Genomic DNA, 23,279 nt, shown 5'->3' with positions numbered 1-23,279 from the left:
CCTTCCAGCAAGACAATGACCCTAAACATACAGCCAGAGTTAAAATGGAATGGTTTAGAATCAAAGAATATTCATGTGTTAGAATGGCCCAGTCAAAGTCCAGACCTAAATTCCATTGAGCATCTGTGGCAAGACTTGAAAATTGCTGTTCACAGACGCTCTCCATCCAATCTGGCTGAGCTTGAGCTATTTTGCAAAGAAGAATGGGCAAAAATTTCAGTGTCTAGATGTGCAAAGCTGGTAGAAACATATCACAAAAGACTTGCAGCTGTAATTGCAGCAAAAGGTGGCTTTACAAAGTATTGACGCGGGGGGGGCTGAATACTAATGCACACCACATTTTTCAGATTTTTATTTGTTTAAAATTTTGAAGACCATTTATCATTTTCGTTTCACTTCACAATTATGTGCTACTCTGTGTTGGTCGATCACATAAAATCTCAATAAAAAAACTTTCAAGTTCGTGGTTGTAAGGTGGAAAAATGTGAAAAAGTCCAAGGGGTATGAATACTTTTTCAAGGCACTGTACACCCTGGACAAGTCACCAGGTCATCACAGGGCTGACACATAGACACAGACAACCATTCACACTCACATTCACACCTACGGTCAATTTAGAGTCACCAGTTAACCTAACCTGCATGTCTTTGGACTGTGGGGGAAACCAGAGCACCCAGAGGAAACCCACGCGGACACGGGGAGAACATGCAAACTCCGCACAGAAAGGACCTCATTGGCCACGGGGCTCGAACCCGGACCTTCTTGTTGTGAGGTGACAGGGCTAACCACTACACCACCGTGCCGCCCGTTTGTTTGTTTGTTTATTTATTTATTTATTTATTTATTTTAGGTCAGTGGCAGGGGCCAAGGAACAGACAAGAATGAGGGTTATAACAGTCTGCCTTCTCCAACTCCATACAATTCCACATGGCTGGATAATAAACTAAATACTGTAAGTGTCTAATGTGAAACACATTATCAGCATTTCATACATGTCTAATAGAATAACAAAATTATATTCTGAGATCTGTGCAGAATGTTGTAATGTTGCTGTTTCTGCACAAATCACATTAAAGGAGCTTGAAATTTATGGTGACAAATGGACAAAACTGTGTTATGGTGTACATTTAGGGCTTTTTCATAATTTTTGCAGAAATTACTTTTTTTTTGTAGGTTTCAAGCGAGATGGCCTTTCGATTTAATAAAATTGGTGAAGTTTAGTTCCCTCTGAAATTTGGTCATTGTGATATATGTTTATTTCTGTAATAAATAAAAAAACATCATGCCATTCTGTGGCTGGAAAGTTATTTAATTTGAGGGGATTCCTGAGCAAATAATGTGCATGAAATTGCTCGCTTCGTGCAGTCAAGCAGACAGATGAAGTACGTGTGCGCATGTGCAGGTTTACCTTTTTCTTCTTCTTTTGGGTTTTACAGCAGCTAGTATCCACAGTGTTGCCTTACTGCCATTTACAGGTTTACCTTGACCCCACACTGACAGTTACATCATTCTGTAACTAAATGAACAGCTGATCACACCGAGGTGCTCGCTGACCACCGATATTTATTAGTTTGGTCCTGCGTTTCCTTTCCTTCGCAACATAACATGTTTTCTTCTCACTTTCCATTACTGTAGTCGGTCTTTCACATTTCATTCGCACACTCATGCCCTCCATTTTTCTCTCCTGTTTCAAATTTGTATCCCACAATGCCTTGCGCAAACAGGGAAAGCCCACCACATGATGCATGACGTAGTATCTTGAATTGGGTCATGGTGAAGCAGGAAAAAATAGCGGAGAATTTAGGGCCACTTGGCTTTAAATTCATTAATTGTTCTGTTTTTAAAAAAAAAAATTATAAAATTGGAAGTCTGTGATTTGAATTCAGCAGCTTTCAGTCCACTAAACAAAATAATTGGGTGTCAGGGAAAATTCTTTTTATGACCTACACTTGAAAAATCTGAAAGGCAGTATAGTCAGGCTGCCAAATGGCCAAAATGGGCCAAACCATACATTAAGGTATGGGTTTTTTTTTTTCGCAGATTTGGGGTGTCTGATATCTTGGGAAGCAGAATCTGAAGGATGACACCCTGTCATCATTGAGCATTTTTTTTTTCTATTTACGAAATTATAGGAGTACCCTAATGGCCCTTTTCCACTACCCTTTTTCAGCTCACTTCAGCTCGCTTCAGCTCACTTCAGCCCGACACGGCTCGCGTTTCGACTACCAAAAACCAGCACGACTCAGCTCGTTTCAGCCCTGCTTAGCCCCTAAAACTCGCACCGTTTTGGAGTGGGGCTGAAGCGAGCCAAACCGTGCCGAGTGAGGCTGGGGGCGTGAGCAGACACTCCCCTGTGCACTGATTGGTGAGGAGGCGTGTCCTCACATGCCCACACATGCCCCGCGAGCGCGCTGGGATCTGTAAACACCGTAAACCCGGAAGAAGAATAATTACGAATTACGAGAATTTCTGAAGCCTTATGCGCCTCGCCTCATCTATACGCTCTTGCCAGTATCTGTTGGCGTTGTCGGTGACAACAAGCCACAGCACCAAGACCAGCAACACTAACGACACCATGTCCTCCATGTTTATTGTTTACTATTCGGGTCGTGAGACTACCGCTTAAAAGATCACTGAATCAGTGACATACAGAGCATCGTGGACGAGTTCGCGGAGCGCAAGGCTTGTCGTATGCCCTTCAAATAATGCGCGCAGTAGGCTATTGATGTTTTATTATGAGCCATGTACAGTATGTCGCCTAATGTTTTTTTGTTTCTGAGTTACATGTTCGTTTGAAGGACTTAATGTACAAAATAACATAGTTGCACCCCGTAGTGTTGAAATTGGTAAACACAGTGCATTCAGTGAGGTTTGCACCGCCCTCCTTTTATTTCTGACTCTTCCTGTCACCGTTGCAACCTCTGAGCGCTCATTCGTATGCCCTTCAAATAATGTGCGCAGTATAGGCTATTGATGTTTTATTATGAGCCATGTACAGTATCCTAATGTTTTTTGTTTCTGAGTTACATGTTCATTTGAAGGACTTGATGTACTAAATAACATAGTTGCACCCGGTAGTGTTGAAATTGGTAAACACCGCAGTTGCGGACATTTTGTAGCCTAAAATGATGTTATGATAAGCTTTAATAAAGGGCCCGGTCATTTGCCCCGCCCCCGGCCCGGCTCTGACTTGTTCCGCCACTGTCACTGATGTCACTGTTTGCGCTGCTTAACGACATCACGTGACGTCCACCCACTTTCGCTAACTCCACCCAATGTGTCCACCCACTTCCAGCCAGCACGGTTCAGCGCGGTTGTAGTCGAAATGCAACTCCAACAGCCCCGCTCAGCTCGACTCAGCTCGACTCAGCACGGCACGGCTCAGCCGCGTTTGTAGTGGAAAAGCGGCATTAGTCCATTTTTGGTGCTCAATTTACTGTTAAAATTTCACACTCACATTCATTTGGAGATTATAACATGCCATATATTGCTTCATTGTCATATCTAAATATGTCGTGAGGGAATTACATTCATGTATAGTTCACTGATGTGTGTATTGAAAAATATACTGTATGCGACTATACATGTTATTTTGTTGTCATTTCATTGGAATAGAATACAATGAAAATGAGTAGGTTTTAGCAATTTTTGTCATCTTAAGCAAAACCACACATTTTTTTCATGAGAATTTCACCTGTACAAGATCATGCAATGACATATTTCCTTCAGACTTGGATGTATTTAATATTATCAAAAAAATTACCCTATAACCTTATGTTGTGACTCACTGTCCGTCGTCTGTCATTCAGTTGCATGGCGAGTCTATCTTTCCACAAGAATACAAAGAAAACTACTTTATGAAAGTTATAATTTAAATTTTTTTTTTACTGGGCTATAGTTATGTTCACTAGTTCAGACATATTTTGATATTTACACCATTTTGAGCCCATGACCTTATGTTGGTACTCTCATGCCTCTTTTCCACCAAATCAGTTCCAGGGCTGGTTCGGGGCCAGTGCTGGTGCTGGTTCACAACTCGTTTAACTCGCGAGCCAGCTGAGAACCAGTTTGCTTTTCCATAGCTCGCGGTGCTAAGGGAAGACACGTCATTACGTCGCTGTATACGTCAGTTACGTTGCTGTATATGTCATTACGTCGCTGTATACGTCAGTTACGTCGCTACGTTTGCATAAACCTTGGCGCGAATATCGAAGCAAAAACAACACGGAAGAAGCAGCAGCAGCAACAACAACAATAATAATAATAATGGATGACTTCGCGTTTGTACAGCTACTGCTTCTTGTCGCTTAAAAATGGCGATCTTTCGCGGTCTTGTTATTATTGTTGGTCTTAACAACTCCGCCCCCCCGCTGACGTAAGCGGTTCTTTCCTCTGGCCCAGCAGAGAGTTGGTGCTAGCCTGGAACTGGTTTTTCTGGCCCCAGAGCCAGTTCTTTGTCAGTGGAAACAGAAAACCCGGTTCCAAACTAAGCACTGGCCCCGAACCAGCCCTGGAACTGCTTTGGTGGAAAAGGGGCATCTGTCCGTCCTTAGTCATTTAGTAGAACGGTCAGCTGTTCAGCTTCACAAAGGCTCTTAGAGCCTATCGAATGGTTGTTTCAGCAATACTGAAGCCATTCACTGAGTCTGGAATCATCACATTTGAAGACTTGATTGCGAAGCTTGAAGAAACAAAGACATCAAGAACATCACGACTTTGAGTAGAACGCTTCATTATCCCAACTGAAATTGCCCACATGTATCTCCGAACAGAAAGAGAGGGTGATTGGCTCCTTCACTTGCATTGCTTAAAGAGAATGGTTCCTTATTTTTTTTGCAAGTGGGCACTGGAACTATGCCAGGTATATTATGTTTCACATCCAGGACATGGAAACATGATTGCCAGATGCCATACTGACAGCTTTTGTCAAAGGTGAGCATGTCTGTCGTCATAACAGAGGTGTCTGGAATTCTGTATTCCTTGACCAGTTTGGCGAGCAGACCTACATCAGATATGGTAAGGCAAAAGGTGGTCTTGTGGGTAAGACGCTGTCTCAAGAACAAATAGCTGGCTGGGTTCTGTCTCATCATCTGTGTAATGCCTTGTGTCTTGTTTACGGCAAGATGCAATGTGAGGATTTGGATGAGGATGAAGATGCAACGTTGATGCCCCACAAAGAGGAAGGTAGACAGAGAACTCAGCTTAACACCGCTGATAGAAATCTCATCATTGCTGAAGTACAGAAATACACCAATCCACTTCTCACTGATTCTTGTACACCTTTACACAACATTGCAAGTGGCCGTGTGGCAACTGAAAGCATAAATGCTGATAATGCCCTATACATTGGAAAGAGAATGGCATTAGAATATTCAGCTAAACTTCCAGAGGGATTTTATACTCCTCTCCACAAAGAAGTTGTCACCATGAAGGCAACAAAGAAAAGTTTGAAAGTTGATGACAGGAGCATGTATGATCTTGAAATGTTCTATGCATGGATCCTTGTTGTATCCCAAAAGAGACAAGTGAAGCTTGAGGAGTTGTTTCAGTACGAGTTAGCACCAGTTCCATCCTTGCTCTTTGATGATTACGGAAACATGCAGAGTTCAGCTAAGTCTGCACTCATGAACAAACTGGCTGGTTTCCATGATAGTCCACTTAATGCAATAGATGCTGAGATTGTTGATGGCAATGAAGCACTCTATCATGTACAGTGGCCAAAAGTAGGAACAGTAGGACAATTTGCAGAAAGTTTTTGCAATTTCATGACCCGTCCTCATGAAACATATGTGATATTTGACAAGTATCTGCCAGGATCCGTGAAATCACAGGAACGTCTTCGCCGAGCTGGTGTAAATGTGCTGAAGGAACACACACTACAGACAACACAGCTATGCCTGCAAGGGATGTTGTTATGAAAAATTCATCCATCCATCCATTATCTCTAGCCGCTTATCCTGTACAGGTCATAAGCAAGCTGGAGCCTATCCCAGCTGACTATGGGCAAGAGGCGGGGTACACCCTGGACAAGTCACCAGGTCATCGCCGGGCTGATACATAGAGACAAACAACCATTCACACTCACATCTACGCTTAATTTAGAGTCACCAATTAGCCTAATCTGCATGCCTTTGGACTGTGGGGGAAACTGGAGCACCCGGAGGAAACCCACGCAGACACGGGGAGAACATGCAAACTCCACACAAAGGCCCCTGTCGGCTGCTGGGCTCGAACCCAGGACCTTCTTGCTGTGAGGCGACAGTGCTAACCACTACACCACCGTGCCACCCCATTATGAAAAATTCCAACAATAAAAATAACCTCATCAGAATCATCTGCAGCACAACACATCACTGTGAATCTCCCCATCTGACTGATGAAAAAAATTGCTTGTTTGAACATGAAGAGGCAGATGTCAACATCATTGCCTACATGCTTCGCATCCATAACCAAAAGGGTCGCATTCTAGTGGTGTCTGATGGCACAGATATATTTGTGCTTCTCGTTTACTTCACATGGAAACACAAAGTGTCATGTCAATTATCAGTGCAAAGGTATGATCGAAAGGTCATTGACATCAAATACAACAGTTGAAAAACCTGGACCAAAATGCAAGACACTTCTACCTCTGCATGCGCTTACAGGATGTGATTCTGTGTCATACCCATTTGCAAGCTGTTTGTTGTCAAGCTGCTTCTGAATTGCGAGTTCAACCTTGACGTAATGTGTGATCCATCTTCAAACAAATCTGAAGTTTCGCAAGCTGGTACCGATGTTATGCTTCGCATCTATGGTGGTCTGATTGGAGGCAATCTCTGTACACTCAGGCATCAAATCTTTGTCAAGAAAAGAGATCCTCCAAAGCTGAAGAGTCTCCCTCCTACAACGGAATCTGCTTCAGAACACATGAAGCGTGCCTATCTTCAGACTCTTCTTTGGTGTGCAGCAGATGAACAAGGTCCTCCCCAGGAGGATATATCAAAATTTGGATGGAAAACTGATGAACGTAACATTCCCATTCCTGTGTTCGGTCCATCTGTCATTGCTCCTGCTGCACTCCAAGTTATTGCTTGCACTTGTAAATCGGCAGCACCATGTGGTAAACATTGCTGTTCTTTCAGATCTGCTGGTTTGTCATGTACTTCGTACTGTAAATGTGAAGGGGGAGAGACCTGTCACAATGAGAACACTTCTCCCCAAGCTGTTGATGATACAGACAGTTTGGATACTGAATAATATGCAATTGGTCATGTGATTTTGGTGTGATTTATGTGCAAGAATAAAACTAAGTTTTCGATTTTAAATATTCAATATCTTCCAAATAAAGGGACATAGTCATGCATCTGATTGGTCATAGACTCAATTCATATTTGACTGGCATATATCAAATAGCCTATCAATAATCCCAATAATATCAATAATCCCGATTGAGGTTTGGATATGTTTGGGTGACACGGCTGTGGAGTTCCTAACGAGATTGTTTAATAAGATCTTAGAGAATGAGAAAATGCCAAATGAATGGAGAAAGAGTGTGCTAGTCCCAATATACAAGAATAAAGGAGATGTACAGAGCTGCAGTAATTACAGAGGGATAAAATTGATGAGCCACACCATGAAGTTATGGGAAAGGGTATTGGAGGTGAGATTGAGAAGAGAGGTAGCAATCTGTGAACAGAAGTACAGGTTTATGCCAAGGAACAACATGTCGGATACAATTTTTTGCTTTAAGAATGTTAATGGAGAAGTACAGGGAAGACCAGAGAAAGCTATATTGTGTGTTTGTAGACCTGGAGAAGGCATACGATAGAGTGCTGAGAGATGAGTTATGGTATTGTATGAGAAAGAGTGGAGTGAATGAGAAGTATATTAGAGTGGTGCAAGACATGTATGAGAACAGTGAAACAGCAGTGAGGAACGACTGAGTGGTTCAAAGGTGAAGGTGGGACTTCATCAAGGATCTGCTTTGAGTCCTTTCTTGTTTGCCATAGTGATGGATAGCTTGATGGAGAAAGTGAGGCAAGAGTCACCATGGAACATGATGTTTGCAGATGATATTGTGATATGTGGTGAAAGTAGAAAGGAGGTTGAGCTGGGTTTGGAGAGATGGAGGTATGCATTCAAACGAAGAGGAATGAAGGTGAGCAGTAGCAAAAGAGAATACATGTGCATCAATGAGAATGGGGATGAGAGTGTAGTGAAGATGCAAGGAGTAGACGTAAAGATAGTTGGTCAATTCAAGTATCTGGGGTCAACTGTGCAGGAAAATGGGGGCTGCAATAGTGAGGTGAGAAAGAGAGTGCAGGCAGGGTGGAGCAGTTGGAGAAGGATTTCAGGAGTCATTTGTGATAGGAAAGTCCCAGCAAAAGTGAAAGGTAAGATGTATAAGACAGTAGTGAGACCAGCTGTGATGTACGAAAAGACAGGAGGCAAAGTTGGAGGTGGTGGAGTTGAGGATGTTATGGTTTGCAATGGGAGTGACAAGGTTGGACAGGATAAGGAACGAGCACATCAGAGGGACAGCACATGTGGAGAGCTTGGGAATTAAGCTAAGAGAGATGAGACTGAGATGGTACGGGCACATCCTGAGAAGAGATGCAGAGCATGTGGGAAGGAGAATGTTGAGGATGGAGCTGCCAGGCACATGAAAACGAAGAAGGCCAAAGAGGAGATACATGGATGTGGTCAGAGAGGACATGAAAGTGGCAGGTGTGGTAGAGAAGGTTGCAGAAGACAGGGAGCAATGGAGACGAAAGATCCGCTGTGGAGACCCCTAATCGGGAGCAGCCAAAAGAAGAAGATATCAAATAGCCTATTTTAAAAGGTATTAAATTGTTAAAGAAAACTGTTGGCATTACTAAAGTTTATCAGTACTTAAATATCGACATAAACGCATTGCTTTACGAAGACTATTTTGGACATAAAGTGCCACCTAGTGGCAAAATTGTAGATGAAATACACACACCAAGACATCTCAAAGAAAGTTCATGGTTTTCTAAACATTTTCATCTTTATTTTATGAAGAGATCATATATATTGATGGAAATATAATCAAAACTAAATTTTCGTCAGTAAAATCTACCCGTTAAAATCATCTACTAGGGTACCATACTTTAGCTGCTAATAGAAAAAAAATGCTCAAGGGTGCCAAAGTGTCATCTGTCAGATATGTGATTCTGATGCTTTTAAAAATGCATTTCTGTCAAAAAACCTTGTATATACCAAAATGTACACTTTTCCACTTGGCAGCCTGACTAGTATACCTTTCAGGTTTTATGGGACCACCCTTGCTTCACAAAAACATAGTGTTTACATCAACAAAGTTTATCTTCTGCTTGTTTTGATATGCCATTATTCACCCTGTTTCATGCATCATTTAAATACAGTGTTGACCCAATTATCAAATCTGCCATCTTCTTGGCATCATGTCAATCTTAGGTTTTGGGCCAAAATCATGACCAGACAGGTTAATTCAGCCTTTCTCAACCGGGGTGCTGTGGCACCCTGAGGTGCCATCTGGCTTAATTAGGGGTGCTGTCAAAAATTATATATTCTAACATTGAAATAAATAAAATGAATTAAAATTCCAGAAAACGATAGTTACACTAATGTAGATCATCGCCGCCTCATGCATCATCAAAATTTGTCTCATGGCCCCCTTTCCCATGTAACAACGTCACTGCCGGGGTCAGCGTATGGTCAGCATGACTGCGTATATTTTATATGGGGGTGCCTTGAGAATTTGCATACTTCTGAAGGGTGCCGTGACTGAAAAAAGGTTGAGAAACACTGGGTTAATTCATAGAATTCTTAGTAATGTCTGTCTTGCACACTTGCGATATCTACGACAAATCATGATAATCTCCAGGAAATTATGTGTATGTGTGTAGCACCATTATCACCCACTTTCCCTTCCATAAAGTCTGCTGTCTTCACAGATACTCAAAGAAGAGAGCCAGCAGTTTGCAGAGACCAGGAGGAGTCTGAAGAAGAGTGTAGAAGAACTTCGGGATACAGTAAGAACAGCACAATATAATATATACCAGTGCTGTAACCATAATCACATAGAGATCACATTTTATAAAATATGCATAATTGAGTTCCTAGATCCTCGTTTAGAGATATCATCGGTATGGTTGTGAGTTCATAAAAATAACTTCGAATTAAATTCCACTTAGGACTATAATTAACCATTTTGATCACAAAAGGATATTGTAAAGGAGACTAATTTATTTGTACACTCTCACTCAGTTTTAACCAGCTCTACTGCAATGTTCATGAAGATAGTTGTGTTTATCACTTAACCTATTAGACCCGTGTCAACTGTTTCGACCTATATTCCTTACCCGTGTAAAAACACACCTTTCCTAATAGTTTCATTTTATCCATCCATTATCTGTAGCCCCCGTGGCCGGCGAGGTCCTTTCTGTGCGGAGTTTGCATGTTCTCCCCGTGTCCGCATGGGTTTCCTCCGGATACTCCGGTTTCCCCCACAGTCCAAAGACATGCAGGTTAGGTTAACTGTTGACTCTAAATTGACCGTAGGTGTGAATGTGAGTGTGAATGGTTGTCTGTGTCTATGTGTCAGCCCTGTGATGACCTGGCGACTTGTCCAGGGTGTACCCCGCCTTTTGCCCGTAGTCAGCTGGGATAGGCTCCAGCTTGCCTGCGACCCTGTAGAACAGGATAAAGTGGCTAGAGATAATGAGATGAGATTAGATTATCTGTAGCCACTTATCCTGTACAGGGTCACAGGCAAGCTGGAGCTTATCACAGCTGACTACGGGTGAAAGGCGGGGTACACCCTGGACAAGTCGCTAGGTCATCGCAGGGCTGACACAGAGACACAGACAATCATTCACACTCACATTCACACCTACGGTCAATTTAGAGCCACCAGTTAGCCTAACCTGCATGTCTTTGGACTGTGGGGGAAACCGGAGCACCCGGAGGAAACCCACACAGACACGGGGAGAACATGCAAACTCCACACAGAAAGGCCCTTGCCGGCTGCTGGGCTCGAACCCGGACCTTCTTGCTGTGAGACGACAGTGCTAACCACTACACCACCATGCCGCTCCAGTTTCATTTTAGTTACTTAATAATTTATGATGGTTCATATAAACAATATGCAAACCTTTGAATAATAATCTGGGAGCTTAAGCAGCATAAATGATTAAGCAATTATTGATTCTAAGAAGGTTTTAGTTGTTTATACAACAATATAACAATGAGTCATACAATTATGTATTTTTGTATTTAGTTGTGCCATTTTTTGAGATTCCCTGAAAGTTTGGAGCCTCACTGTCATAACAGTAACATTTATATTTAAAGTGAATAAGAATAACTTATAACTGAGATATCGCATTGGGTGACACGGTGGTGTAGTGGTTAGCGCTGTCGCCTCACAGCAAGAAGCTTCTGGGTTCGAGCCCAGTGGCCGACGGGGGCCTTTCTGTATGGAGTTCTCCCCATGTCTGCGTGGGTTTCCTCCGGGTGCTCCGGTTTCCCCCACAGTTCAAAGACATGCATTTAGGTTAACATGGGGCGGCCTTGGCTGAAGCACCCTTGAGCAAGGTATCTAACCCTCAACTGCTCCCTGGGTGCTGAAGGATAACTGCCCACTGCTCTGGGCATGTGTGTGTGCTCATTGCTCACTTGTATGTTTGCATGCGTGTGTTCAATGCTTCAGATGGGTTAAATGCAGAGGACGAATTTCACTGTGCTTGAGTGTGCATGTGACAAATAAAGCCTTCTTCTTCTTCTTAATGCTCCCTTGTTGCCAGATCCAGGCTATGATGCAAGAGAATGAGAAGCTGCCAGACATGGAGAAGCTGGAGCAGCTGGAGTTTAACTTGGACACGGAGGAGCAGCAGAGACTACAAGCCAAGGGAGAGCAGGAGGTTACCAAGGTAAAACCAGTGTACCTTTATTTATTTATTTATTTGCTACTGTTGCGCCAAAACGGAGAAGGAGAAAGAGAGGGGGGAGGCGTGTTAGGAGAGAGAGTGAAAGATGGAAGGGAAGGAGCTTAGAATTGAGGGTAGGAACACTGAATGTGGGAACATTGACTGGCAGAGCGAGAGAGTTAGCAGGTATGATGGAAAGAAGGAAGTTGGACATTTTGTGTGTGCAGGAGACAAGGTGGACGGGAAGCAAGGCCAAGAACATTGGAGGTGGATACAAGTTCTTTTATTGTGGAGTCAATGGAAAGAGAAATGGTGTTGGTATTGTTTTGAGGGGAGAGTTGGTCAACAGTGTGATTGATGTGAAGGGGGTGTCAGAGTGATAGGCATGAAGTTGGAGATTCAAGGAGTGGTAATCAATGCTGTGTGTGTGTACGCCCCACAGGTTGGATGTGAGAACGAAGAAAAAGAGTCTTTCTGGGAAAAGATGGATGAAGTGGTAGAAAGTATACCGAAGGAGGAGCGCGTGCTGATAAGAGCAGATTTCAATGGACATGTTGGTGAGGGAAACAGAGGAGATGAGGACATGATGGGCAGATATGGTGTAAGAGGGAGAAATGTGGAAGGGCAAATGGTGGTTGATTTTTCAAAGAGGATGAATTTGGCAACAGTCAATACATACTTCAAGAAGAAAGAGCAGCACAGGGTGACGTTTAAGTGGAGGAAGATCTACACAGGTGGACTACATACTCTGCAGAAGGGGTAACCTGAAGGAGATTGGAGACTGTAAAGTGATGGCAGGGGAGAGTGTAGCTAGACAACATCGAGTGGTTGTGTGCAGGATGAGCTTGAAAGTGAAAAAGAGGAAGCGTTGAGTGGTAATGGTAAAAGGATGAGCATTGAGTGGTAATGGAAGTCTGCCAGAAGATTGGGATACTACTGCTATACTAGTAAGAGAGGCAGCAAGGAAGGTGCTAGGGTGGTCATTGGGAAGGAGGAAGGAAGACAAGGAGACATGGTGGTGGAACAAAGAAGTGCAGGAAATTATAAAAGAGAAGAGGCTAGCAAAGAAGAACTGGGACGATCAGAGAGATGAGGAAAGCAGGCGGTTATACAGAGAGATGAGACAGAAGGCAAAAAGAGTGGTAGCAAAGGTAAAAGCAGATGCATACCTTCTTGTACAAAAGACTGGAGACCAAAGAAGGAGAGAAAGACCTGTACAGATTAGCTAGGCAGAGAAACAGGGATGTACAGCAGGTAAGAGTAATGAAAGATGTGCTGACAAACAAAGAGTGTATTAAGAAGGTGGAAAGAGTACTTTGAGGATTTATTAAATGAGGAGAATCCAAGAGAGAAAAGGTCAGATTCACTGGAGACAGCAAATCAGGAAGTACAGTTGGTTAGTAAGGATGAGGTGAGGGCAGCCATGAAAAGAATGAAGACTGGGAAAGCAGTCGGACCAGATGGTATCCCAGTTGAGGTTTGGAGATGTTTGGGTGAGACGGCTGTGGAGTTCCTAATGAGATTGTTTAATAAAACCTTAGAGAATGAGAAAATGCCAAATGAATGGAGAAAGAGTGTGCTAGTCCCAGTATACAAGAATAAGGGAGATGTATAGAGCTGCAGTAATTACAGAGGGATAAAATTGATGAGCCACACCATGAAGTTATGGGAAAGGGTATTGGAGGGGAGATTGAGAAGAGAGGTGGCAATTTGTGAACAGCAGTACAGGTTTATGCCAAGGAAGAGCATGTCGGATACAATTTTTGCTTTAAGAATGTTAATGGAGAAGTACAGGGAAGGCCAGAGAAAGCTACCGTATATTGTGTGTTTGTAGACCTGGAGAAGGCATACGACAGAGTGCCAAGAGATGAGTTATGGTATTGTATGAGAAAGTGTGGAGTGAATGAGAAGTATATCAGAGTGGTGCAAGACATGTATGAGAACAGTGAAACAGCAGTGAGGTATGCAGTTGGAATGACTGAATGGTTCAAGGTGAAGGTGGGACTCCATCAAGGATCTGCTTTGAGTCCTCTCTTGTTTGCCATAGTGATGGATAGCTTGATGGACGAAGTGAAGCAAGAGTCACCATGGAACATGATGTTTGCGGATGATATTGTGATATGTGGTGAAAGTAGAAAGGAGGTTGAGCTGGGTTTGGAGAGATGGAGGTATGCATTGGAATGAAGAGGAATGAAGGTGAATAGTAGCAAAACAGAATACATGTGCATCAATGAGAATGCATCAATGAGAGTGTAGTGAAGATGCAAGGAGTAGACGTAAAGAAAGTTGGCGAATTCAAGTACCTGGGGTCAACTGCGCAGGAAAATGGGGGCTGCGATAGTGAGGTGAGAAAGAGAGTGCAGGCAGGGCGGAGCAGTTGGAGAAGGATTTCGGGAGTCATTTGTGATAGGAAAGTCCCAGCAAAAGTGAAAGGTAAGATGTGTAAGACAGTAGTGAGACCAGCTGTGATGTATGGATTGGAGACCGTACCCTTAACGAAGAGACAGGAGGCAAAGTTGGAGGTGGCGGAGTTGAGGATGTTATGGTTTGCGATGGGAGTGACAAGGTTGGACAAGATAAGGAATGAGCACATCAGAGGGACAGCACATGTGGAGACCTTGGGAATTAAGCTAAGAGAGATGAGACTGAGATGGTATGGGCACATCCTGAGAAGAGATTTTGGAAGGAGAATGTTGAGGATGGAGCTGCCAGGCACACAAAAACGAGGAAGACCAAAGAGGAGATACATGGATGTGGTGAGAGAGGACATGAAAGTAGCAGGTGTGGTAGAGAAGGTTGCAGAAGACAGGGAGCAATGGAGACGAAAGATCCGCTGTGGCGACCCCTAATCGGGAGCAGCCAAAAGAAGAAGAAGGATTATTTATTTTATTTTTTACAGCAGAAAGCCATTTTGAACAGAGTGACAACCTACTTCTCACACCAGTAGTGCTCAGTTTCAAATATTATGGATAAGGAATTATAACTGACATTTCTTATAATACATATAATATATCTTTATGGTATTACAGTTCTTACTTTGTTGTGTATGAATTATATAAGGTGAGAAAAGAGATTGAGCTTGAGAACCTGGCAAAATGTTATCTGCATGACATTCTCAAGAAAAAGTACTGGGACTCCATGACTGTGAAAGGAAAGGCCATTAAGGTAAAAGAAAAGAACAGAGCTGTTCTGTAACATTCATTTATAAGTTTACACAAGATGTCTAATAAGCTGCATGGGTACCTTCTTGGTTCTAAAAGTGAACATGTACTTGAGTATTTGAGGAAATACATTCTTGCCATTAACATTTCTGTGTGTCTTCCTATTAATAAATGCCTCCTCAGGCCTTCCACTCAGGCTATGAAGTGGATAACTTTCCCATGAAGGAACGCACAGCAAAGGAACTAGAAGAGCTTCACAGGGTAGAGGCCATCCAAAAGGTTGAACAGGCTGACACTAGTGTATGTACACAGAGACTTTAATATACAGATTCGAAAGGCTGAAGAGATTAAAACAGAAAAAGTTCATCATCTACCGTATGTCTTCTGTTGTGTCCTAGTCGCAGCAAGACATTTTGGAGAACAGCAAGACACCATTAAAGAAAGATAAAGACAGGGAGGGAAAAGGGCATGAGGTAGAGAGCGCAGCTTTAACAGGTAGTCTGAGTGCTCAGTATGGAGGCTCCAACCCTCACTTATACAACCAGTTCAGTCTGCATACAAGAGCCCAAAAGATGAACCAGATCATCCTGATACAGGTGACATCCTCAATTTTATCCTGACTGTATTTCTAAAGAATCAAAATGCTAAGAACAAATGAGTTAAACTCAAAGTTAAAAACTTGTGTAATAACATAATATATAGAGAGATTTTTATTTGAATGATTTTTAATTCTAGGATGTTATTTACAAAGTGAAAACAGCTTTTAACAACGAATTTGAGGCTGTATACAAGCAGAAAGAGCAAGAGATCAGCCGCATAAGAGACAAGAACAAGCGCATTACAGAGATTATGAGTAAGCTGGGGCTGCAGGAGACCCTGTGGGAGCCCGATCTGGCCGACAACGAGAGACCAGAGAGAGCTCTCACTGTCAGTGACTCTGAGGTAACAACATCAGTAAGGTGGTCTTGCATGTTGCTTGCAAAGTATCATTGCACGAGCATCTTATGTGTTATACAGTAGTTTTTAAACCACTGACATAGGGATGTGATGGTGATCTACTGTTTGCCTTTTCTGTTTATAAATGTATACTGTTCTAATTTCTAGCTTATGCTTATCAGCTCAATCCCGATGGATAAGCGATATAGATAATGGATGGATGATTTGATCTGCTGCTGCCAGTCAAGTTAATCACATGCACTCTTAATCTCATAAGCTTCATGTATATATCTTTTTTGTGTGTGTGTGTGAGAGAGAGAGAGAGAGAGAGAGAGTATGGACTCATAATTTATGATAGTATTTATTAATAAGTAAATAAGAACTTGGGAAATTGTGAAGTGGTCTGAAATGGTTTTGTAATTTGTTACACAACATTTATAAACAGAGTAGCTGCCTGCTATTCTCTGACCCTGAACCTGCTCTGTGAAGTTTAAAACAGTTTAAAACTGAATTTGGCTCCATGTTCTATGATTGCTAGTGAGAAATTCATGGCAAAACTTATTCTGTGTAATGTATTCCTCCCACACAGAAATGTAAAAAATGACTTTAGCAGTGAATGCTATTGTTTCAGGCACCATATCAGGGCAAGCCTTTAGAACATGTCCGTTTAGTGCTGAGGTTTGTTTGAGAAACACTCTGAGAGAAAATTCAGTTTTGAAGTAATTGGTTTATTGCTATTTTTGATATTTTAAAGCTGATTGTTATTTGAACCTTGATTTATGGCTGTTGTGAGCAGTTGGCTCAATTTCCGAGTTTCTGCGCATGTTTCTAGATTAAGGTTGAGAAATACCTGACACATGAGCAGAGGCAGAGAGAGGAGGAGCAGAGAAAGGAAGAGGAGCGGAGAAAGCTTGGAGCAAAGGTATAATGCCAAGTTTCTACACATCACTCATGGTGAAGTAAAATTAATACATTTTCTGCATTTATTATGTCAGAAGTTAACCTTTTTGGTAGTATTTCATGCACGCTATATAGCCATTGCCACTGAACACCTTTGGGATTATTTGGAACACTGACATGCCCCAGGTCTTAGCATGACATCAGTGCCTGACTGGGGTATTGGTAACTCAGTTGGTTAAGACTTCGGACCATTGATTGGAATGTCATGAGTTCAAAATCCCAGCACTGCCAAGCTGCCACTGCTGGGGCCCTGAGCAAGGCCCTTAATCCTCAACTACTCAGCTGTATAAATTAGATATATGTAAATTGCTCGGGATTAGAGCATCTGCCAAATGTCACAAATGTAAATGACCGCACTAATGCTCTTGTGGCTGAATGGGAAAATTTCCACAACCATAGTCCAACATCTAGTTAAAAGCCTTCCAAGAAGAATAGAGAATATTATAAGGGGGACTAAATCTGGAATGGGATGTTTAAAAAGCTTATACAAATGTGATGGTCAGGTGTTCACAAACTTTTGGCAATATAGTGTATGTTTCTTATAGAAATGTAGCAGGGGGTTAGGATGCCCCCTGGACGCCTTCCAGGGGAGGTTCTCTGGGCATGTCCCACCAGGAGGAGACCCTGGGGCAGACCCAGGACACACTGGAGAGATTATATCTCTCGCCTGGCCTGGGAACGCCTCGGTATTCCCCTGGGAGTGCTGATGGAGGTGGCTAGGGAGAGGGACGTTTGAGCTGCTCTGCTTAGGCTGCTACCCCTGCGACCTAGACCAGGATAAGTGGCAGAAAATGGATGGATGTGTTGTTTATTATGTCTCATGAATCTTTTAAATTATCTCTTGTGGCTCTCCATTTCCTGTATAGGAGGACAACATCAGAGAGCAAGCTTTGGATGATATGATGGGTGGAGTACTTGAGGTCAAAAAAGAGGACCTCCTGAAAATGGTATAGTGGCCAGTTTGATTATAGCATGAAACATTTAGAATGCAATTATATTAAATAGTTTAAAAATCTTTTATTTGACTTCAAGGAAGTGCCACCACCAGAGTTTATAGTTAAACCTGAGCTCCAGTGGACAGAGGAGGAAAGAAGAAGCTACAAAGAGCATGAGAGAAAAGTAAAGGAGCTCAGTGAAGAACAGGAGAAATATAGAAAGGTGTGAATTATTAGCCTTTATATTAATCTCATAAGGAATATGTAATTATGTTCTGTACATGTATGATCTGCTGAAGAACTGGATAAAAAGCTATGTTTTTGTGTTCCTCATTCTTTGCATTAGAGAAGATCTGTTCTAATTTCATTCCTAGACACGTGATCAGAAGCAGCACTGTCATGTGCACTGTTAGCCTAGTAAACTAGACCCACCCGCCTAGCGGCCAAAAATATTTTTTGCCTGCAAGTGGCAAAAATATTCACATTTAGTCTGGCTTGCCAGGCTAGTGCACTGTGGTATGATCACATCTAAGTCTAAATACTCCTTTGTCAGCAGCACAACATTTTAAGCTTCAGTTGTATACAGAGATACAATTGGGTGTTATTATACAATTATGTTAGGATACAAGGATGTTATTATATTTGATCATTTATGATTTATTTCTCCAGACCCTGGAGGCGGAGATGAAGAAACTGCAGGCGTCCATTAAAGATGCCGCCCAGGCCTTCGATGAAACACTGAGCAAGCTGTTTGAAAGGAAAGTGAAATCAGAAATGGTTTTATACCAGGCAAGTGGATACAATTTACCTCTGTTCAAAGGCATAGTATATAAGCCTTCACTACCAAGTAAGAGAGAATAAATGTTGTACTTCAGGAGGAGTTAAAGATCGCCAACCTGTTCCATTCTTTACTAATTGAGGAAGCAATACTGAACAGAGAGGAAGAGCTGAACTACAGACTGGAGAAGGCACAAACTGTTAAGGTACATTTGGTTTTGTTACATTCCTGTTGATAGTTGTCCAGTTCATTTGGGTGTAGTGTACTGTGAAAAAAAGGGTGAAATAAGTGATGCACATAGCTCATCCTGCGCCGAAGGATGAGACAAGTTGTGCGTGAAGAAACTTGTGTGGCATGTTAATTATATTGGCTATGAGGTTGTTTCCATGTCCTCTAAAATGCATTCATGTCTGACTCACTCTTTTCTGTTGGCAGAATCAAACTGGGAAAATTTTGAATAATCACAGGAAGGATGTAGAGGCTTTTCGAGAGACGTATGATAATACAGTAGCAGAAGATAAAGTAAGATCACTGTCACTACACTAATCATAAAACTACGATTGGTCCTGGTAATATATAAGATAGCCTCTGACATCTTTTGTCCTTTTGAAAGCTTCTTGACAGTGGATTTCGCAAAGAGTTTTTTGATGTCCCTGGACACATTGTTGACCAGCTGTACAAGCTTTACAAACGCAGACCCAGGTACTTTCAAAAATGGTGATACTTCAATAATAAAGATAATATCAAATAAGATAATGTTAGGGGAGGTGAAGGTGTGGTGAGATAAGGATCCACAAGCAGAACACAGACAGTAATCCAATAAAAAAAAGGTGATTTAATCCAGGGGAAAAGGGTGTGGCAAAAGGTGAACAAATGGGACAAAAACAAATGGCAAAATAGTCCAGGTAAAAAGAGACAAAAAACTTGACAAAAACACAAGGCAGACAAGGACAAAAACACTAGAGCAAAAAAACATAAACAAGAAGAAAACCCTAAGTGCAAAAACCATAAACTAGAAAAATAGCTTGAGCAAAAACCATGAAATGCAATAAAGGCACAGAAACGGCTGATATAGCAAAACGAGACGTTCTGGCAAAGTCAGGGTCTGAGAACGGCCTTTATATAGGCAGGGGTGAAAACCAGGACATGAGTTGAAGGTGAGCTGGAATTGAACTGGAAACCAGAGGTTTAAGCTGTGACACGTGGAAAGTGGGGTGAATACGTCGCATGATGAGTGGTAATGCCAGTCTGACAGAACATGGATTGATTACCTTGCTGATGAGGAAAGGTCCTAGGTACCTGGGAGCCAGCTTGCGGGAGACAGTTCTGAGTGGCAGGTGGTGTGTGGAGAGCATGACTCGTTGCCCCACCTGGTAGGTGGGCGCCTTAGAGCGGCATTTGTCAGCCTGCCTCTTGGATGCTAGGGCGGAGCAAATGAGTCTTCTCCGGGCCATTGCCCACGTCCTCCTGCAGCAGCGTATGAAGATCTGGGCTGAGGGTACGGCGACTTCCTCCTCTTGGTTGGGGAAGAGTGGTGGTTGGTAACCTAGGGAGCACTGGAAGGGTGAGAAACCTGTGGCAGATGAAGGAAGAGTGTTATGAGTGTACTCGACCCAAGGTAAGTACTTACTCCAAGAACCGGCATCCCTGGACGCCATGCACCTGAGTGCCACCTCCAAATCTTGGTTTGCCCATTCTGCCTGGCTGTTGGTTTGAGGGTGGAACCCTGAGGAGAGACTACAGGAGGCCCCAATGAGTTTGCAGAAGGCCCTCCAGAACTGCACAGTGAACTGAGGACCCCAGTCGGAGACGATGTCAGTGGGGAGTCCGTGTAGGCGGAAAATGTGAAGGATGAGTAATTCAGCGATTTCTTTAGCTGTGGGAAGCTTGGGCAGAGGGATGAAATAGACTGTCTTGGAGAAACAGTCAATAACTGAGGATGCATGTGTTGCCACCTGAGTTGGCAAGTCCTGTGACGAAGTCCAGGGCGATGTGAGACCAGGGTAAATGAGGAATTGGGAGGGGTCTTAGCAAGCCGGCAGGGGGTCAATTGGCTGTCTTGTTCTGGGCACATGTTGCAGGCTGCCACGAACTCCTGGACATCTTCCTTGATGGATGGCCACCAGAAGTGCTGTTGGACGAGCGCCAGGGTTCGAGCAGCTCCCGGGTGACAAGCTAACTTGGAGCCATGACCCCACTGCAGCACCTGGGTTCACACAGAACAGGGAGCAAACAGATGGTTAGGTGGTATGTTGCTTGAGTTACCTTCACCGGGGTCCTGCTCCAGGGCCTTCTGCACAAGCGTCTCAACCTCTAGAATGGCGGCTCCCACCAGGCAGCGTGGAGGAAGGATGGTCTTGGGTGGCTTGGACTCCTCTTGGTGGGAAGAGAACATCCTGGACAGGGCATCAGGTTTCCCATTCTTGGAGCCTGGGCGGTAGGAGAGCGTGAAGTTGAACCAGGAGAAGAAGAGACCAACGAGCTTGATGGGAATTAAGACGTCTGGCAGACTTGAGGTACTCCAGGTTCTTATGGTCGGTCCAGACTAGGAAGGGGAGGTCCGACCCCTCGAGCCAGTGCCTCCACACCTCCAAGGCTAGCTTGATGGCCAACAACTCTCTGTCGCTGATGTCGTAATTACGTTCAGCAGGGGACAGTCGGCGAGAGAAGAAGGAGCAGGGGTGGGCCTTGTTATCGCTGGCCCTCTGGGAGAGAGTGACTCCAACCCTGGACTCAGAAGCGTTGACCTCCACAATGAACTGTTTGGACAGATCGGGTATGGTGAGAATGGGTGCTGTGGTGAACTTGCGCTTGAGCATGGAGAAAGCTTTCTCTGCTTCCTCCCCCCACTTGAACTTGGTCTTAATCAAGGTCAAGGCAGTGAGAGGTCCAGCCACTGTGCTGAAGTTGCGGATGAAGCGCCTGTAGAAATTAGCGAATTCCAGGAAATGCTGGCGCTCTCATCGCGAGGATGGGGTAGGCCAGTCTGCGACTGCCTCAAGCTTGAGGGGGTCCATCTGGATCCTAGCCGGGGAGATGATGAACCCCAGAAATGAGACAGAGCTCTAGTGGAATTCACTCTTTTCCACTTTGACAAACAGCTTGTTTTCTAGCAGGCGCTGGAGGACCTGCTAGATGTGGCCCCGATGTTCCTCCAGGGAGCGAGAGAAGATCAGGATGTCATCCAGGTACACGAAAATGAAGATGTTAAGAAAGTCCCTTAGGATGTCATTGACAAGTGCCTGGAAGACTGCGGGCATGTTGGTCAGGCCGAAAGGGACCACGAGGTACTTGTAGTGGCCAGTGGTGGTGTTAAAGGCCATCTTCCACTTGTTGCCCTCCCTGATCCTGACGAGATGGTAGGCATTGCGTAAGTCCAACTTGGTGAATATCTTGGCTCCCTGGAGTAGTTCAAAGGCCGTAGACATGAGCGGTAGGGGGTAACGGTTCTTGATGGTAATGGCGTTGAGACCTCGATAGTCAATGTAGGGGCGGAGGGACTTGTCCTTTTCCACGAAGAAAAATCCCACCCCTGCTGGGGAGGAGGAAGGGTGGATGATCCCAGCTGCCAGAGACTCAGAGATGTACTTCTCCATGGCTTGCCTTTCAATGGGAGAAAGAGAGTAGAGTCACCCTTTGGGTGGCGCCGTCCCGGGCAGGAGGTTGATTCCACAGTCATAGGGTCTGTGAGGAGGGAGGGACACTGCTTGGGTCTTGCTGAAAACAAGTTTTAAGTCCACGTATTCCAGAGGCACGTGAGAGAGGTCAGGAAACTTGCTGGCTGAAGGCTGCGGTGGTTTGGCGGGAGGCAGAGCGGAATTCAGGCAGGAAGCTAGGCAGGAATGGCTCCAGCCTAGGATGGTATTATCGGCCCAGTTTAGGTGGGGGTGTGCTGAGTTAACCAGGGTAATCCTAGGATGATGGGTACGTGGGGGTTGTTCATGACATGGAGCTGGATGGTTTCAGAGTGGTTGCCAGAAATCCTCAGGATGAGTGGGGCGGTAAGGTGGGTGATGGTGGTCAAGCCGGTGCCATTGAGTGTCAGAACTGTGAGAGGGACGTCGACGGCTAGTAGCGGAATTCCCAGACGCTTGGCGGTGGTGGAGCAGATCAGGTTCCTGTCCACCCCTGAGTCAACGAGAGCCTGGAGATGGTGATGCTGGTTGTTGTGGATGACAATGACAGGGAATAACAGTCGATCAGTGGGGGGCTATTCCGAGTGTTGCCCACCAGGGCCCCTCGATTCACTGGTGGTCTCATTCCCTTTAGCGGGCAGGCTTGGCAGATGTGTCCTCGCTGACCGCAATAGAAACAGGCCCCTGTGCTCCGCTGGTGCTGTCGTTCCTCCGCTGACACCCGACCCCGGTCTACCTGCATGGGTTCGACGGACGTGGCGGGGGGTGGAGAGGAGGTGAAGCTGGGGTGGTTCTTCTCTCTCCTCTGTTGCTGGACCCAGGCATCAATGTGGTTGGCGAGGTCCATGAGGCTGGAGAGGTTCAACGGCAGTTCCCAGGATACCAATTCGTCCTTAATGGCATCAGACAAGCCGTGCAGGAATGCTTCGATCTGGGCACTCTCATTCCAACCACACGATGTCGCCAAC

The 23,279-nt window shown here is 44.1% G+C and overlaps 2 protein-coding genes across 2 annotated transcripts in view; one reads left to right on the top strand and one right to left on the bottom strand.

Moving 5' to 3' along the window:
• Window positions 1-23,279, top strand: part of cfap43 (cilia and flagella associated protein 43) — a 52,491-nt gene that overhangs the window by 15,387 nt on the left and 13,825 nt on the right. Inside the window, exons 17-30 of the mRNA XM_060924972.1 lie at window positions 851-952; window positions 9,936-10,013; window positions 11,784-11,909; window positions 14,967-15,071; window positions 15,251-15,367; window positions 15,466-15,663; window positions 15,803-16,009; window positions 16,836-16,925; window positions 17,830-17,910; window positions 17,996-18,121; window positions 18,568-18,687; window positions 18,774-18,881; window positions 19,112-19,198; window positions 19,290-19,378. Coding sequence (XP_060780955.1) covers window positions 851-952; window positions 9,936-10,013; window positions 11,784-11,909; window positions 14,967-15,071; window positions 15,251-15,367; window positions 15,466-15,663; window positions 15,803-16,009; window positions 16,836-16,925; window positions 17,830-17,910; window positions 17,996-18,121; window positions 18,568-18,687; window positions 18,774-18,881; window positions 19,112-19,198; window positions 19,290-19,378 — 1,634 coding nt within the window. The remainder of the gene's footprint in view (window positions 1-850; window positions 953-9,935; window positions 10,014-11,783; window positions 11,910-14,966; window positions 15,072-15,250; window positions 15,368-15,465; window positions 15,664-15,802; window positions 16,010-16,835; window positions 16,926-17,829; window positions 17,911-17,995; window positions 18,122-18,567; window positions 18,688-18,773; window positions 18,882-19,111; window positions 19,199-19,289; window positions 19,379-23,279) is intronic.
• On the bottom strand, window positions 19,674-21,309 carry LOC132889529 (uncharacterized). The gene is made up of 2 exons (XM_060926128.1): window positions 21,009-21,309; window positions 19,674-20,882 (listed from the first exon to the last, which is right to left on the bottom strand). The coding sequence occupies exons 1-2, from the start codon at window positions 21,069-21,071 to the stop codon at window positions 20,223-20,225; spliced, it is 723 nt and encodes a 240-aa protein (XP_060782111.1). The 5' UTR covers window positions 21,072-21,309; the 3' UTR covers window positions 19,674-20,222.

This window comes from Neoarius graeffei, chromosome 7 (assembly GCF_027579695.1).
Source record: "Neoarius graeffei isolate fNeoGra1 chromosome 7, fNeoGra1.pri, whole genome shotgun sequence".
Taxonomy (NCBI): Eukaryota; Metazoa; Chordata; class Actinopteri; order Siluriformes; family Ariidae; genus Neoarius; species Neoarius graeffei.
This window is presented reverse-complemented; position numbering and strand designations above follow the sequence as displayed.